Source organism: Oxyura jamaicensis, chromosome 3 (genome assembly GCF_011077185.1).
Source record: "Oxyura jamaicensis isolate SHBP4307 breed ruddy duck chromosome 3, BPBGC_Ojam_1.0, whole genome shotgun sequence".
NCBI classification, from domain to species: Eukaryota; Metazoa; Chordata; class Aves; order Anseriformes; family Anatidae; genus Oxyura; species Oxyura jamaicensis.
In genome coordinates, this window is record NC_048895.1 from 9,472,859 (window position 1) to 9,491,197 (window position 18,339).

The 18,339-nt window shown below is 42.9% G+C and overlaps 1 protein-coding gene across 2 annotated transcripts in view; it reads left to right on the plus strand.

Moving 5' to 3' along the window:
- The first annotated feature begins 3,435 nt into the window (after positions 1 to 3,435).
- ALK (ALK receptor tyrosine kinase) overlaps positions 3,436 to 18,339 on the plus strand; it is a 296,490-nt gene continuing 281,586 nt past the window's right edge. For both annotated transcript variants that reach the window (XM_035322364.1, XM_035322365.1), the window contains exon 1: positions 3,436 to 4,076. In XM_035322364.1, coding sequence (XP_035178255.1) covers positions 3,491 to 4,076 — 586 coding nt within the window. In that variant the 5' untranslated portion in view covers positions 3,436 to 3,490. The remainder of the gene's footprint in view (positions 4,077 to 18,339) is intronic.

Consider the following 18,339-nt stretch of genomic DNA (forward strand, 5'->3'; position numbering starts at 1 on the left):
AAGATGTACATTGCTATATTCCACTGCCGGTTCTTCCTGCTGTCCTGACATGTCCAAAACCAGTCCCAGCCCTCATCGCCCTCTTTGAAAAGTCTGTTGTGTACAGACACTTTGTTCTGTGACCTTGCCACTACACCTTAGACCTAATACATGCCCAGAGTGAAGAAAACCAATGATTTGGATGGGAACTCCGTGGTATGAGGGATGGATAAACAGCGTCTGTACAGGAGTGCTTATACTCAGTAGTAGCTACTTCTTCCCAGAGTCTAGCCGAAACACACTATTCTTACATACCATTTCCTTGTTGATAGTTGGCTTAGTTCCTCAATGGTATTTCTCTCCTTTTGCTTTTCTGACACTTTAATGGTCCTGTTCAAATTATGATGCTCCATTTTTTTCTGAGTGAAGGCTTTCCAAGGCAGTGTTGCCTGAAGAGTCCGTACTGTTTACATTATTGGTATTAGCAGAAAGGTTAAAAAAAAAGCTATTGCTTATTCTTGCTCAGTCTATTATATACCCATCTTCCACTCATGCTACTGCAGTTCCCAATGCTAATGCAGTTTTGTAATTCCTCTGATTAATTTTGAGGCCACATGATATTACCCAGCTCTAGCATTACCCTACTAATATTTCACAAGATGTTCTGGCAAAGGTTTACTAGAATGTGGATATACTACTTTTTCTGTGTCTTTTCCAATATCTACACAGTTTACACGGTTTCAGTTTGAACCCCAACAATTAATACCATTATCCTGGCACAAATTTGCCGTGTTTGAGATGTGCAGGTCTTTCCTTGGAAGAAAACCCCTTCCAGGCGTCTAACACCCTCAGTTTGCACGCTGCTATGCTTCCACTGAAGTACCCTGTCTACCTTATTCTCTTTCACTGTTTTCAGGTGGTGCTGAAATGTAGACACCTACCAATGTAACTTTTTTTTCTCCACTGTAAAGACTAGTACTGTATTTAATCTCCCCCCACCCTCATCCTTTGAGACATCCTTGGATTTCTTCTGCTTTTCAGAATTAATTGCCAGTGACATAGTCAATTCATTAGCTCAATTAAAAAACAGGGATGCATATTGTCCAGGGCTATTCCCAGCCTATCACAGAATTGCAAGAAGTATTTTCTTACCTGTCCCTCATTAACAGTTGTATCGACCAGACTTACTTTTTCCCAAATTTCCACTCTTCTTAATTTAAAGAGAGAATTTAGAAAGGAAGATAAAAGGCAGCCCAGCAACACAACCACAGGAGATCCCTCATTGATTTCTTCGCCTCTCTTCATTAATGGGGCCATTTTCACTTTTTCTCTTTCAATGTATTAACATCTGTTTCTATTTCATTTAATGTCTATTAATAAAGATGCTTCTTCATTTTAGCTTTCAGCTCTAACCTTCTTGTGTTTCATGGCAATGAAACAAGGTAATACAGTGGAAAAATCTACATACTTTTGTGTTACCTGATTTCCTTGGGACTGTTAAATAAGGGACTGCTAGCTGCCATGACAGGTATAGCCTATTTCAGCAGGATGTTGGGGATAAAGGAATCAATCCAATTACTGCTTCTAGCAGCTGAGTTAAAACCTGAACTGTGTCCTGTGTGGTCTGTTCAAGTCAACGAGAGCCCGTTCACTGAAATGAGCGAAGCATTTGGTTCAAACTGGTTGAATCTGAGAGGAAAATACTAAGAAGTGAAAACTGCAGTTCTACAGTAGCAACTTCGTATGATGGAAATCAGATCTGTGAGAGCAGGAACATAGCCTACGATAAACTGTTTAAATAAATTTTTAGAACATTTTCTGCACTAATTTTCATCCCTGTTGTGAGAGACTCACTAGCATACAATACTTAGACAGAGGAAAGTGACAGTCTCAATTTGGTGAAGAAGGCAGGACTTAGTTCTCAATCCATGAATGTACGTGTTAATATGACTGTCCCCTTGAGTAAAAGAAGAGGCTGAATGCAAAGACCATGGTGCATTCAGTCCATTTAACATTTTCTAATAAGAATAGTCAAAAGAATAGAAGTATACATCTTAATTTAAAATACTTGTGTGTTGGATTTTATATTACGGAACACTTGAATGTACTCCAGTATTTTTCCAGTTATCTTGCTCTTCTAAGAAAAGGAAGCTCAAACCCCAAAGTTTTACTAAAACTTAAAAGCGAATGAAGTAGGTTCACATATTGAGCAAGTGAATCTAATGAATTTTAAAACAAGAAGAGCTGTGGAGGAAAGAAGGCATGTACACAGCCCATTAGTGTGAGTTGGGAAAACACTGTCATCCTGGATGGACTCTGAATTAGCACACCTGTACGAGGCTGAATATGGCACAGCAGTGCTTTTTGGTATGAAGTGTAGTACAGAACTATTCCTGCGATGATTGCCCTGAAGTACCTTCTTCAGCTCTTCTGCACTGAAAAGATCTTGTTTCTTGTCTAGGATTGTGCCTGCAATTACATTCTTTAGCACTACAATTATGGAAGAATTACACCAGGGTTCTGCTCCAGAATATCTGTGTATTAACATTAATTTGATATAAGCAGAAGAATAAGTGCTTGACAGAATAATTGCACTCTAATGATTATATAGTTCAAGTACCTGGATTATAAAAATATACCTGCATTAAGAATCAAACTAAAGAGATAATAATAAGTCATTAATTCGTGTAGGCAACTTCCAGAAATATGAATGAGTTATGATTAGCTAGAGCACTAATGTAATTACAGTGATTTCACATTGTTTATTATAGGTTTAAAAAAGGAAATTGCTGCACGAACCATTCTTAAAGCTGTTGTTTTCACTCTGTAATGGAACAATTCTGTTCAGCTCTTTAAAATGCCTTGTGCTGTAGGATTTTTTCCTCTGCACTTCTCCCCTTTTTATTTTTTTTGCCTACCGAGGAAAGATACCCAGGCTTGCTCTGGGGACATCGGTTTTTAAGGAGGTAAGAAATGAACGGGAGAAAGAGGGAAGGCAGGGAGAAAAACCAACAGCTCTGCTCATCGCTGCCTGCGGGGAAGCGGAGGAGGGAGGAGGCACAACCGGAGCCCCAGAGCCCCACAGCACCCGGCGCTCAGCAGCCTGCGCCCGCCTCGGCTCCAGCCCTGCCCCTGCCGGGCTCGGCCGCGGGGAGCGCGCAGCGCCCGCACCTGGGGACCCCCGCGGGGCGCCGCGCACCGCCCGGCCATTTTTTCTCAATGAGCGTCCCCGCGCCCCGCCCCCGGACATTTGCATAATGCCAGCTGCCGGGGCCGCCATTGGCTGCTGGCGGGCAGGCTCGGGCGTGATGTCAGCGCCCGCCGGGTAATGCCCGCGTTGTGGCGGGTAGTTGGAGCCGGTAAAGCTCGCGCGGCGGCGGCGGCGGCACGGGCACCGCGGGCACGGGCACCCCGGCGGCACGGCACGGCCGCCCCAGCGCTCCGCCGGCCCCGCTCCGTGACCATCGGGCACGGCGGGGCGCAGCGCACGGCCGGGCGCCGCCGGCCGGTGATGGCGGGCAGCGGGCTGCTCGCCCGCCTGCTGGCCGCCGCCAGCCTCGCCCTCAGCCTGGCCCCCGAGGCGGCGGGGCCGCGGGAGAGCCCCGGCCTCTCGCGGCTGCAGAGGAGGAACCTGGCGGTGGACTTCGTCGTGCCCTCGCTGTTCCGCACCTACGTGCGGGAGCTGCTGCTGCTGGGGCCGCCCGGGCGCGCCGCGGCGCGGGGCCGCCTGCTGCTGGACTGCGCGCCCCTGCTCCGCGCCGCCCGCGGAGGGCAGCCCCGGGCCTCGCCGCTCGCCTCCCCAGGCGGGCCCACCGGAGTCGGGCGGCGGCTGCGGCGAGCCAAGCAGCTGGTGCTGGAGGTGGGCGAGGGCAGCCTGCGGGACGGCTGCGCCGCCGAGCCGCCGCCGGGCTCCGGCGGGGCCCAGCTGGAGTTCAACGTCACCGAGCTCTTCGCCTGGTGGCTCCGCGCCGGCTCCGGGCGGCTCCGGGTGCGGGTGATGCCCGAGCGCCGCGGTGCAGCGCCGGGCAGCGAGCGCGGGCTCTCGGCGGCCATCCGCGCCGCCCGCCCCCGCCTCCTCTTCCACGTCTCGGCGGCAGGTGAGCCCTGCGTTGCATGCACTGCGTCGTGCCCCGCAGCGCCACGCGTGTCCGGCCCCGCCGTGCCGCTCGCCCTTAGCCCCGCGGGAGAAGGAGGCGCAGCTCCCCCCCCGAGCAGCCGCGGTTTGCCCGTACGGCTCGTCCTTGCTGCGCTTTACCCGTCTGAAATGTACGGAGGGGGCTGCGGGGCCGGGAGGACTGCTTGGAAAGCGCCGAAGGGGTTTTATGCGGTACAAACAGTCCGTTGTGCCAGACAACCGCAATTGAGACCCAGAGGTGAAAGTGTCATTAGTCTAGGGAGAGCAAGGTCAGGTTGTCTGAAACTTCCCTATTTAAGATGATATTTTTTACTCAAAGTGCTGCAGCTGATTTCCAAGGTGATGTGCAGGCAGACCTCTGCGAACAGAAACATTGCTAAACCTGGGACTGACCATCAAACATGCAATAATACTATTTGCTGTTACTGTCAATATTATTACTCTTCTCTAAGTATAAAACATAATGGGTGACAGACAGACATGCAAGAAAAAGATTTTCTGGTGAGTTTCATGTAGCTACGTCCTAATGCCTGGCCAAAGGGGCATTCCATATCCCATGGCATCATGCTGAACAGTAAAACTGGGGGGAGGTGGCAGAGGGGGCTGCTGTTGCCTGGGGACTGTTGTGCATCACTTGATTTGTTTATTATGTTACTGCTTTGTTTTTCTTTCTTTTCCTTTTTTTTTTTTTTTTTTCAAATTAAACCATAATGAGCTGGAACTGAGTTAATTTCTACCCCTTTTAAAGCCATAGAGGATATTCATACACTATATCAGCTACAGTATGACAAGAAGTTGTTTATCTGTGAAGGCTTGTGTATCGTTGACACCTCTCTGAAGAGAAACCCTGGCTTAGATTTTTGATTTCGGGTGGCAGTGATTTGCAGTCAGGGTACGGGGCAGCTCCATTACATCAAGTGAAGTGTCTAATTTGGGCCATGATCAAGAAAGAATTCCATTTTGTGCATGCATTGCACCTTTAACACGAGCTCTGATTCAGGCTCTCCCAATAAAAGACTGCAATACCTAGAGGTCTGCAGGATCAAATAATTTGTCACAGTGAGTTAAGTAGCTTTTATGAAGCTGTGTAGAAATCAATGGTGTGTCCCTGAGTAGCTGCCTGCTTAACGGTCCACAGAGTAAACAGAAGTAAACTCACAAGAGGTGAGACAATTCAGTGCTGGGCTATGAATACAAAGTTGGAACAACTGATTTTTGATACTCAACTGAGAAGATCCGTCAGCAATTTGAATAATTGCAAATTGAACCCGTCTCATTCCTTATTACCTGAAGCAAAAATCAAAGCCGGCTGTTAGAGCAGGCTCTGTGTGAACCAGTCTTACACTTTGGACAGAAGTGACATGCCTGGGTTAGCTCTTTCTGTGCTCATTTTGGCAGGGGTACGGCAGAGGCGTCACCTGCCATAAGGTGTCTGGGTGAGGCCAATGCTCCCTACCACCAGTAGATCTTGCCTTGCTGTTTTACAGGAAAAAAAAATAATAAAAAAATACAGACAGCAACACTCACCTGCTATTTTTTCTTCTTGGGGAATTTATTGTGAGTAGCAGTCATTTTGCTTTAAAGATCTCCATCTTTGGCGGCGAGGATAGCCTTAGCTTTTAATGCCACCTCAACCCTAGTGCTTTTAGCAATAGGAGAGCTGGAGGACATACGTTTGTCTTCTTTGAGGAAGATGGTGTGATTTCTTTTTTTTAGCTTGGGTGAAGGGTATCCTAATGAACTAGTGGGTGCTGTGGTCTTGTAACAACACTGATTTAACCGAAGTTCACCAGTAAACCCCCAGGCTCTGGTTATTGTCTTCACTGTTGGGAAGAAATTCATGTTTTTGCTGAGTGATAACGGTAGTTACCCAAACCATTGTAAAACCATGTTGGAGACAAGGCTCTGCTGTTTTCACTGCAATGGCCATGCAAAGTCAGTCATAGGGGATGCAGGAACAGGAGGAGCAGAAGGAATATGGACTGCATCTACCTATTTCACAGCAATTACTTCTAGCAGCTGTTCATAATCTGCAAAAGTCATAGTTCCTTGCAGAATTCTGCACCAAGGCTAAAATGCATAAGTTCATTGCCTGACACTTGGCTACCAATGAAACCTTAGTGTGTTTATACTATTATATGACTTCATTCTAGATTTGTAGCATGGGGTTATTGAAGACTTTGAAAATCCATTCTTTCTGCTTTGTGAAGGTGCTGCTTACGTGAACGCCATGTGTCACTGCCATAGTCAAATTTGTGCCATATAGATAGCCCTGCTGACAACAGAATGTGCTGACACAGTGGTAGCAGCATGAACAGCATCCACTAGCCCATAAGTGTGCAGCGTCCAGTAATTATTAACACTATTACAGCTAATTTGTATAGGGCTTAACTAAAGCCTTTCCTAAGGCAACTGAGCCTTTCCTTCATTGCTTAAGCTAATTGGAAATGGATTTCAAACAACACAATCCTCCCATCAATAACGTAAAGAGGCTTTACTTATGTTGACATACTTAGCTCGCTCTCTCTCTCTCTCTTACCCAGAATTGCAGTATTTCCTAGGAAAAAAAATGTAATTTTTAATTTTTTTTCACAAAATTATCCTCCATGTGAATGGAGATTGAATTATAATGTAGGATGAGAAAAAAAACTTAAGAAGCTGAATTCCCATTGAGTTTAGGGTTATAAAAGAGTCCTGTAAGTAATACTTTTTCTCCTTAATTGTTACTGTCTCTGGTACTTGCTCAGAGATATTTAACTGGAGTGAACCCATTTCTATTCTAACAGCATTTTTGCACAATGCATAAAGCAATTTGTCTCAGTGTGTTACTGAACAATTAGTAAAAGACTTACTGGAGTGCTGCTGTTTAATAGACAAAGTTCACAGGAATTTCTACAATGCTCTCCTGCAAATACTCTCAGTGCCAGGTTTCTCTTGCACACTTATCCTCATGTAGTGCGGCATCCTGCAAGAAAAAGCTTCCATTTGCAGGAGCTGTGGTCCCCAGCCCATCTACCACTTCTGTGTCAGGTTGGACTTTTCAAAATTAGGTGAGAGCGTTTTCCTCTCTTGGAAATACTTCTTGATTTAATATTGGTTTCTCTCTTCCCACAGTGCTTCTCTGGAGCAAAAATCAAATTAATGAACAGGAATGGAGGTGGCCTGGTTTTGGCTAGGATTGAGTTAGTTTTCCTCCTAGTAGCTGGTAGGGTGCTGTGTTTGGGATCTAGGATGAGAATGATGTTGGTAACACACTGATGTTTTAATTGTTGCAGAGCAGTGTTTACACCAAGCCAAGGACTTTTCAGCTCCTCGCTCTGTCCTGCCAGCTGGGAGGGGACAGACCCAGGACAGCTGACCCAAACTGGCCAAAGGGGTATTCCATACCATCTGATGGCACGCTAAACAATATATAGGGGTGGCTAGCTGGGGTGGGGGGATAGGCTGGGCATTGGTCAGTGGGTGGTGAGCAATTCCACTGTGCATCTCTTGTTATTATTGGTAGTACTATTATCGTTATTATTTTCCTTTCTTTTCTGTCCTAATAAACTGTCTTTATCTCAACCCACAAGCCTTCTCTTTTTTTCAATTCTCCCCACCATCCCACAGAGTGGGGGAGGCAGGAGGGTGAGCGAGGGGCTGTGTGGTGCTTAGCTGCCCGCTGGGTTAAAGCACACCGGGGGGGTGAGCTCAGAGAGGGTCACAGTGCTGCAGCTGTCCCATACATTAGGTAAGCCTCGCAGCTAGCACGTTGCCGGTGACCTTACTGTCATTGTCTTTGGTTTTGTTTGGAAATCCTATCCTACCTTCAAGGAAAACTTTCCAAAATCAGTTTAATCAAAATCAGTATGTTCCCATGGGGAACTGACCTGCTAGCAAACCTTTTTGTCAGAAGAGTCCTGGCCGGTTTTTGTTTTGGTCTGACAGGATTTGCTTTCTGATGTCACCATACAGTGGGTCTCTAGTTGAGTATGCTCTGGAAAGGCTATAGAGCTTTCTTTGGTAAAAATCCTAAATGTTCCTACACTGAAATGGTCAGTTAAAGAACTTGGCACTGACTGTCCCTTGTATGACTCATTCCACAGGTATTCCACAGTGGGATGGTGGATAGGCATCGGCTTGGGTTAGTCCAGGTGAAGTGCTTTACACTTGCAAGGTCTCCATAGTGATCCAGAGCCCTGGTAGCCTAGCCCTGCATAGGTGCTTGTATTTCTTCATGTTAACATCACAGGTAACCAAATGACTTACTGCAGGGAACCTAGGCCACAAATGTTGCTAAATATGTTTCTTCCGAGTTTACTCAGGAAGCTTAATAAGCTGAAATGGCCATAAAATAACTTCCCTTGAGAACTAATTGCTACTTACATATGCAAAAGTGGGAAGTGTACGTTAAAAGGGGCATACAGTGATGAAAATGAGTCATTCCTCCCTGTAAAGGTCAATGTACTTTCATTCATTAAATAGATTTAACATTCCAATTATATATTTTTAAATAGCTCTGTATCACTCTTCATCCTCTGGCTAGGGGAAATATTACTCCTTCACTCTGGTCTTCATCTAAAATTGTATTAACTTGCCACACATACGCTCCCTGAAACTGTCTATACTCACTACATACCACTGCTATTATAATGCTGAGGCAATTAGGCTTTTCATCTTAGGGTAGTGCTGCCACACACCTGAACTTATTTGCAGGAGGAATCCTTTACCTAAGATTAAAAAGAACTTGAGACTGGATGAAAATGTGCTTCTGAAAGTGGACATTTTGAAAATGAAAAGCAGAGCTCCAAGCTGAAATCAGACTGTAGGAAAGTCCACAGTTTTTTTTCCACATATTTCAGAGGTACCAGCTTTTGACCAAGTTTTTCTATTCCTCCTCCTTCCCGTCCCTTTCTGTTCCCCTTCCCTTTTTTAATTTTTTTTTTCTGCCTCCAAAGAACAAAATTTGGAATTGTGCAATATGGAGCAGAAAAATGGTGAAAGACTTCTGACACTTCCCAGTTGCTGTCTGTTTTTCTCTCCTCGACTGTATTTGAGGTGAGGTCTGATCTTCCTCTTCTGATAAATTGGAGGCAAAATTCAGTGATTAATCTGAATCATTGCAGTAGGGCTTCTGAAAGGCTTACATTTTAGTGCAAGTCATTTTCTTCTTTTCTGTTGGGGATTTGTGCTTTGCCTAGGCCTGTGGGCCAGATTTACCAGCTCAGGTTCAAGGACAGGCCTGATTTGCACTTGAGTTTACTCCAGACATGAATTAATGCAAGCTGAGGCTTTCTTTTTCTACCCATGGGTAGTCACAAGGCACCAGAGTACTTCGTGCCAGTTACCAGTTGCTAAATCACAGTGAACCCTAAGCATGCTTAGGAGCATCTTTCCCAGTCCTTCCTGTCCTAAATTTCAGGTCCGGAGCACTTTCCTTCCAGTCACTGGTGCTCTCCAGAAACGTGGACTTGGTCCATCCACAGCGGAACAGAGCCATGCTCTTTGATGGGAGTCAGGATTATGGCACAATGTTACTATTATTTCCTTTTTTTCCCCTGCAAATATCATTTACATTTAGGCACGGCTCATTGTTTTTAGAAAAGTTCTTATTCATAAGCTTATTCAGTAAAATATCAGTAAATGAACACCAAAAGGGACACCAAAAGGGACACAAGTATCGGTTTATTATGTTAATTATTTTACGTGGATGAAAATTTATAGTTGATTGTAAAAAGATATTTTCTCCAATCTTGCTGTGCTTTCATTTCCACATTCTTAAAAACAGGGAATTAATACTGACAGCAAAGGAGTGCACTAGCAAACTTTAGTGCTTTATTATATAAATGCAGAAGCATACTTCAAAATCAAAGGTGGCTTTACGCTGTCTGACGGTTGTATTTTCGAATGTAATCTCATCATTTGGTTCACTGCACATCTCTCACAAACATTATACGATAGGAAATATAACCTGTGTTTGCGATAATGTTTGTGAATTAGTCAAAAAGTAGAGAAAGTGAGGGAAGATGAGCAGCATTCAGCACTTTTAAATTTTACAATTTATTTAATTGAGCCCTGTCATAGTAAAGAAAATACCACCTTTTCAATATATTAGTGCTAACTCATTTGGGGTGATGCTGTTTTGGGAATCCAAATTTTCTTCACAAGCAGCAGCAAATTCAGTGCTGTACCTGGATATTTCCTTTTTTTAGTATCTGGTAAGAGTAACCACTTGGGTTACCCAGAAACTGAAGTACTGAGACTAGGGGACATCTAGTTTTTGTCACAAGTGACATACCTAATGACAAACAACAATCTAAGTTGCTTGCTTTTCTTACCTCTTTCTTTCCCCCAACCATAGCATCTGTTTCCTGATGAGCTGCTCGATGTGGCTGCTGGGACCACAGTGCTAATTCAAGAAAGGTCTGTTATGAAATGTGCTATATTTCTCTTGCTCTTCAAATTCAGAAAAATTTGGTTGGAGAAAAATGTCATGGAGGTATAAATGCAGATTTGATAAGCCTGACCTTTCTTTTCTTCTGAACAATGAATGTCAGAAAGCTTAAAATGGCAAGCTAAAATGGCTGGAAGTTATTTATGTGTTTAAATATTTAGGCAAGAAACACATTTTGAGACTGAAGTCTAGTTTACATGAGCATTGTGATTTATGACTGAAGCAGCCAAGTAACTTCATGGTTGTCACTACCCTGCATGAGCATGGCTACTCAGAAATGCACTGTGACAGCACAGATAGGACTTATATATCTTTGCTTTCAGGAGCTATAAACTATGTCAGTTGTAGTGAAGGAGAATCATCTGCACTTGCTGGTCCTGTAGGATCCGTGATGTGGTTGAATTGTTCTGGCTGTATCCAAGAGAAAGCTGGTGGCCTGCTGCAGGCATTCTAAAGAAAATGGTGAACTATTGTACAAAGATGCAATCAACCACGGAAAAATAGGTACTGAATGCAAAGTGATCACTGTGGTGTGAAAATAGTGTATCAGTTAATATTTTGCATTTATTTTTCCTCTTGCCAAAGAACTTAAGTGTTTTACAAAGAGTGGTCGCAGGAATCAAGTTCTGCTTTAACTTCCAACTTAATTGTCTTGCAATATTGGGTCTTTCATCATCTTTAATCAGGGAATGTGGCACAGAGTGAGCAGGAAGGAGGGGAAGAATCACTTGAGATAGAGTCAGAAGAAGGGTTGTATATCGACACTTCTGCCATTGACATGCCGTGTGACATGAAATCCTTCTTGTGGCTGGTACCTCCTTTGCACAACAGGGGTAGTTTTGACAGCTTTTGGGCTCTGTTGGTGGAAGATGCTATTTTTTTTTTTTTTTTTTTGCAGATCACTATTACTTTCTAAGAACCTCAACAAAGACATAAGATGCAGTTTGAACGCTGGGATTTCTAAGGACAAAGCTAAAACAGCCGACCATGTTGATTTATTTTGATGTCTGCTAATCATAGGGCTGCTGTTTCCTTGTTCTCCTGGATAACAAACTTACCAAACTTAAAAATGGCAACAGTTTTGTTTGATTTTACAATAGACTGAATTTGTGGTTTTGTTAAAAATTATGAGCAATGCCTTCACCTGTTTAAGCACCATCCTGTCTGAAAGCCAAAGGGTCAAATTTAGATTTGCTAGAATTTTTAGATTTTACTTTGTGGGGCTTTGCCCAGGGTTACCTGTAGCCCTACGAAACATGAGGAGGAGTGGGATGGGCTGTGGTTCCTCTTGTCGTGGCCAGCTGGGCCAGGGGACATTTAATGATGGCAGCTGAGCACCATCTCCTTGTGTGCTGAAGAGCTGCAGGTGCTGGCTGTGGTTGGCCACTAGGCTGCTGAGGGGATCATGCGTTGTCTCCTCTGAGAAGGGAACACCTCATGGAGAAGGTCTGTCATTTACGGTTTTCTTTGTAAAGTGTCAGAAATTAATAGAGAATGTGGGATTTGAGATTGTTTATAATGTTAGTGGTCTGCCTGTTTCTTCCTGGATTATGGGAAGAATGGCAAAATTGAGGTATTAGGAAGGAACCTTTCATCTAGGCCTTTCTAGAAACGAGGGCTATTCCCACTAGAAACTTGTCTCTAGCGGCTCTGCTGTTTGCTTTACAAATTTCAGAAGTCTGAAAGCGGCCATCCAATGCTCACATCAAGGCAGGAAAACTGCTTTTCCTGTCAGAACAAATGTATGTGCTGGAATGGCTTGGACTTGAATTTGCCCTGTAGCAGTGTGCTGTGAAGAGGTGTGTGGTCTTTCTGCAAGCTTCTCCCTTTCTTACTGCCTCTCATATCTTACAACACTGAGTCTTGAAAGAAAGCTGTGACTCTGAGTTATGAGCTGGGTAAAGGGAGACGTGATGGCTCTGTGTAAGAAGATAGGTGAAGAACAGAGAACGCTTCATGAGTGTGGGGGAAAAAGCAGGGATGCTGCAGCAGGGAGGGTGGGAACGTGGTTAGATGTGGCCACGTGTGGATTCTTGCACTATGTGTTTCTTGAGGTCTGTTAGGAAGAGGTAATACCAGTCTGTATGTACTCAATGATGTGCACAAATTGACATCTTGGAACTTCTTCTTCCATGTGATGCTCTTTCTGGGACTCTTATGTCATTGGAGTTTTCTTTCTAGCTCAGTTTCGAAAGCCTGTGTGGCTTCCTGAATATACATGTTGTAGTGCCTGTGGCATGCAGCTGAATGCCTGTGATTTCACCTGTCAGAAATCTCTGGTAATCTTCACAGCTCTACAATTTGCAGCAGACTCTTAATTTCGATATGCACATTAGCATTTGCCTGCTGTTTCTGCTGTCCCAATAAGTAATAGGCTATCTCAGCTGCATCAGAACGTCTGGGCTTTTTATAGCTTCTTCTATCTTAGATTCTCAAAGTACTTTAAGTCTCATCATCCTGGTGACAATGCTAAGCATTATATCTATTTTACAGAAAGATCACAAGAGACAGAAATGGAAAAAGCAGCATTTGTTTATGTTAGACTGTAAGCGCTGAAAACAATTTTCCCATATAGAATATACTACATAGTGATGTTTTTCTCTGCTTCAGCCAGAAGGCCAAGAAAGATCAATAAATTAGAATTGAGAGTCTTGATAACTTACTGGAAATACCGCAGAAATTATTGGCAAAGCTGCTTTGGAGGCTTGTCTGCTCCAAACTGTGTTTGCAATGTTTTTCTTTCAAAGAAATCTGTTCTGGTGGTGGTGTGTATTTTTATTTTTTTTTTGTCACATTCCACACTTACTACTTTTCAGTTTACGTTTCATTTTTGCGAACACCTGTGATCTGCTGAGCCTCTACCTGTCTTCAGAAATTGCCACGTGGCCTTTCTGTTCGTGGGACAGCAGGTTATCATTAGGAACATGATGCAATGGGTCTTTATAGAGGACATTTCATTATTGGTGCTAATTAAACTTGAAACTAATGAAAAGGGATTGCTTTTTCAAAGCTGGAGAGGAGGCCAGAGTAGTTGTTATAGGTTAATTATTCTCTTAAAAGACTTGGTTTAAGTAAAAATTCAGTTTATCAACTTTTTTTTATATTGTGCCAAAGGCATGCTTGAAGAGGATTCAGAATATAATTGTTGCACTGATCTCATCTAGTTCTCAATCAGTAAACTCCTTCCATCTGCAAAAGGTTAACAAAATCTTTAAGAAAATGAAATTCGTGGCTTATCTATGTAGGCAATTCAGTCGAGGTCTTTCTGCAGGTATTTCCTATTACCCTTCTTCATGATTTCCTTGGAGTGCTTTTTATATTTGAAAAATGTAGTATTCTGTAAAGCTTCAAAGTTCAACGGTTGTGTTGTGAAACAGGTGCCTTACAGAGGTGGAGAGTGAATCCATAATCAGGGTTTGCTTGAGATAATACTGTGAGTAACAAGGAAAGGAGGAGGTGGGACTTGCTCTTCACAGGAGTGAAGGGCTCTTGCTGACAAGCACTATGGCCTTTTGGTGGGGCGAGGGTGCACACCAGTTTGTTTCAGTCCTTCCCAGCTCTCCTGCTGTAATCCTCCTCACAGCTCTCTGAAGAGGTGAAAAATGGCCTCAGGTTGTTGCAATATTGCCCTACAAAAAGGGAAAGGGGGAGCTGGACTGTTGATACTGTGATAGCAGAAAGCTGAATAAAATGTTTGTGGGCAGGGAGGATATCAGTGTTAATTAGCTGCAAGTGTTAGGGCAGCCTGTGTGCTCCGTTAACCAGCTGCCTGATGCCTTCTGTCAGAGGACCTGCTTTGCAGATAGGGAGTTATATCAACAGGGGGACTGTAAAGGCAAATGGCCATTTCTGAAGGTGATCAAGATGCTGTGTGCACCACAATGGCACAAATAGGTAGTGGGAGATTGTGGTTTAGAGAAGCCCTTCAGTGTTAAGATGGTTTGCCTACTAATTGCAGGTTACAATCAGAGGCACAGCAGGGTGATTCAAAAGGGCAGTATTTGCTAGTCCTGAGCTCAAGAGAAGAGTTTGATCTAACCTGGGTAGTGATATCAAGTCCACAGGTAAAAACATCCTCTGAGTATCCAGTTGTGCCACTGGATTGTGTCAAGGCCAACTCACTGGATTTTGGATAACATTCGAAGTGCTCAGTCTCTCTTGTTGGTAGGGTTTTAAATCATGTGAAGGTTGATAAAAGCCCAGTTCTTCCTTCTCTGCATTGCCAGCCTTACTGCCCTTTGTCTTCTGAAACAAGACAGCATTAAATTTTAAGATCTGATTCAATAACGCTTTATAGATAATTATTATGACTGATATTTAGCCTTCAGCAGCCAGTCTGTATGGAGACTTAATGCATTGGGGTTTAAGACTTTTTTTTTAAACATCAATTGTAAAGCAGTATCAACTAGAAGAGGAGAAAGAAATATCAATGAAATAGTTGCTTCTGCTTCTCTGCAGGGTGTTTGTGTGCTTGCCCCTTAATGTTGTTAGCACAGTGGGATTTTGCTGGTGAAAAGATTTTGTTTACAGAATCTATTTATGCAACTGCAGAGTTCTGATGAGTGAGTGAATGTGCTGCAGTAATACTATGCTGGGAAAGGGAGTACATTAGTGGATAGTCCCTGGAGAGCAATTGATCCTTTTAATAATAAGTATTTGAATTCAAATTTTCAGAGATGCTATTTAGAGAAGAGCTGCACAGCTTCCTCTGAAGCTTATCCCTCTAATGGGAGTTCTTTAATCTATGAAATTTCTTTAGTTACCACATATTAGTGAGTTATTTTCAGAAGTTTCCTTGATCTCATCAGGACATAGCTGTATGTATATATGTTTGTGTTCATGGAGATGGTCCCAGAACCAAACTCAAGACCAGGTTGAGCAGAAGAAAGCTGTGATACTTCTGAAGTCCTGAAATGACATGCACAGTTATGTTATAAACATTACAATATGAGAGAGAGGAAACTTTTTTGTTAGTTTCCCTACAGGGTCAGTGCAGGAACTTCTCCTGTTGGCACTGAAGAAGTTACCCAAAGGACCCAGGGCTGGGTTCTTGCTCAGCTGAACCTTGTGATATCAGTTAATGCATCATTTAACTCTTAAGTGTTCTATACTTTATAGTTGCCTCTCTTTTTTTCTTTTGTCTTGCTCCTCCTTATAACATTGTGTAAAGAAATCTACCACCCTGTTAAGTTCATATAAGATGCTATCTGCTTTTGTCCATTTTTTACCTCTTTGGGGAAAAAAAAGAAGGGAATTCTGAAGTGCTTTGGGAGCTACATGAAGGCTGTTCTTTGACATGGCTAAATATGTGAGTAATGGGGTGCTTAGAAACAATTTTGTGTGTGATGGATGCTCAACAATAAGGAATCACAAATTGTGGGCAGCAGAGCTTAGAGAGGAGAACTGCTCAACAAGATTAATGGGAAAGGAGACCTTTAGTATAATGAAAGACACAGTTCAGGCTTGAAAATGGAAAACGACACACTAGATCGAGTCTTAAGGAGTTGGGCAGTTGGGTTTCCTCTGCCAGTGGTAATGCTATGCTTTTGTAGAGACCCTTCCTAAGTAACAGAAGAGCTGTGAGACAAATCGTAATTCCCACTTCACCTGCAGCTGAGTACAGTTGTATATTGATGGCTCAGATTATTTACAGGCTACCTGTCAGTGATGTTGGAGGAAGCCTAGATGTTTCTTTGTTATAAGAAGTGCAGGCAAGTAAGGAAAACCAGGTTGAGACAGAAATAGAATATAGCTAGGGCTGAGCACTGTAGGGTTTATTTTACAACCAAAATACAAGTCTTTCAAGTATCTCATTGAGCACTTGGTGTAGGGCTGAAGTCAATGAGATCCTCCTTGGGCCTTATCTAGCCAGCCTTCCCTGTAGGGGCAAAAGCTCATGACCTTAGACAAACCATGCAGTTTAAAGGTACTTAAAAAAACAAACAGGTCCCTTTCAGTTAGATAATAAAACTTTATAGTAGTATTTTATTTCTAGTAGAAATATCAAGCTTGAAAGAAAGAGATCAATATTTTGACTCATGATGATAGAAACAAAACAGGTGAAAGTGTAGCTCACTTTCTTTCCAGCTCACTGTAAGTTGCAAGCAGTTAGTAACTCCAAATATCGTGCTTTTTGACTGGGGAGCAGTCACTAAAATGTTAGTGGAGCTGCCCCAGGACCATTGTTGTGCCTGCAACTTCTATTACCTATCTCTGACAGGGATAATAGTGTGTGGAAACAAAGCCAGCAAACATGTAAAATACTTGCTGTCCTCTACATTTAGATGTAATAGCTGAACCAGTACTCAGATGCAGAATGCCTTATCTGTAGGTACGGTGGCTTGAAAGATGGCAATGCTGGTAGATAAACGTTAAGAGGACTATGAAGCTGAGAATAAATAGAGCAGTACCCTAAACAGTTCTCAGATACTGCCAGACTGGGCAGGAACCACTTTTCTTGCTCTTTGCTACTAGGCCATCTGCTGTGAGTGTAGACACAGCACACCTAAGTGTTTTTGTGGCAGAAGGTTAGAAATTGCACTTCTTTTCAGACTGGCATTTTTCATTAGCTCTCAGTCTAGGATGGTAAGCAAAAGAATATATTTCTGTGCAGTTCAGTGACCAGAATGATTTTGTCTGTACTGTCCTTATGTATGAGCATGTGAGATGCTGAGAGCCCTTCTTAAAGTCTTATGCTTTTTGGAAAGGACTCTTGTGCATAAAATGTTGATTTGCAGCATGGATATTAGCAATTAAACATCTTGCTGTGACTGGCTGTTAGACCTGTGGTATCCTGTGTCTGAGTTGAATGAAGACAACAGAAGTATTGTTTCAATAAGGGGAATGAAGGAGTAAGAGCATCTTAGTGCAAGCGAAGGGAAAAAAACACCAGCTCTTCAGAGTGCACTGACAGGAGGAAAGGACTCCTGGTTTATTGTAATATTCCTAAATGGAAAGTTCAGATAGTCACCTCTTAAAGTCTTTACATACAGTGTCCATTAAGCATTATATATCTGAAGACCTAGTCTCAAGTGGTTTTTTAATTTGAAATTGTTCAGTTTGCACCAGGGTACTGTACAGCACAAAGAGACCATTTGGGTCTCCTAACTGAGAGTAAGCACCCTTCCCTTTTCGCACAGTGACTGTGCTACTGTTGTCATGCCTTCATGATATGTTGATGTGATATTCCAAACCTCAAACTTCAAAGGCCAACAAATTTGCCCTTTTTATGCCTCATGAAAAAGTTCTGAGTATCTGCTGATATTATTTCCAGTTGCCTTTTGTTACCTAACAGTGTGGAAGTTTTTTTAAAATAGGGTAAAAGGATTGGAAGGGGGGAAATGCTTTCAGAAGAGAAATAGTCAGCTAACTTGCATGTCTGAAAGGGAAACACTTTTTATTTGAGAAGGGATAGAAAATGCCTTGCTCCTGCCTCTAAAGTCTGTTCTGAGTACCTTTGATAACCAAACCCATCTGCAAATATTAAGAGACAAAGATCTTGTCTCTTACCATGTTTATCATCACTATAATCCCTTTTCTAAGAAACATTTGGGGATTGCGTTAGGGGGTCCAAATGTTCAAAGAAAGGAAAAGATAATAGAGGTCAGAATAGATTATATTAAAGTCAAATGATCAGAGTTAATAGAAGGAAGAGCAGGTGAGGTACCCAAAAAATAATGAAAACTCACGTCCAAACTGGTTTAAAAGGCACTTCCATTTTAGTTGTAATTTCATGTGTTTCTTCAGGCTTGGAACAATTCAGAAATATTTTTTCCAGGTTTCTAAACTGGTC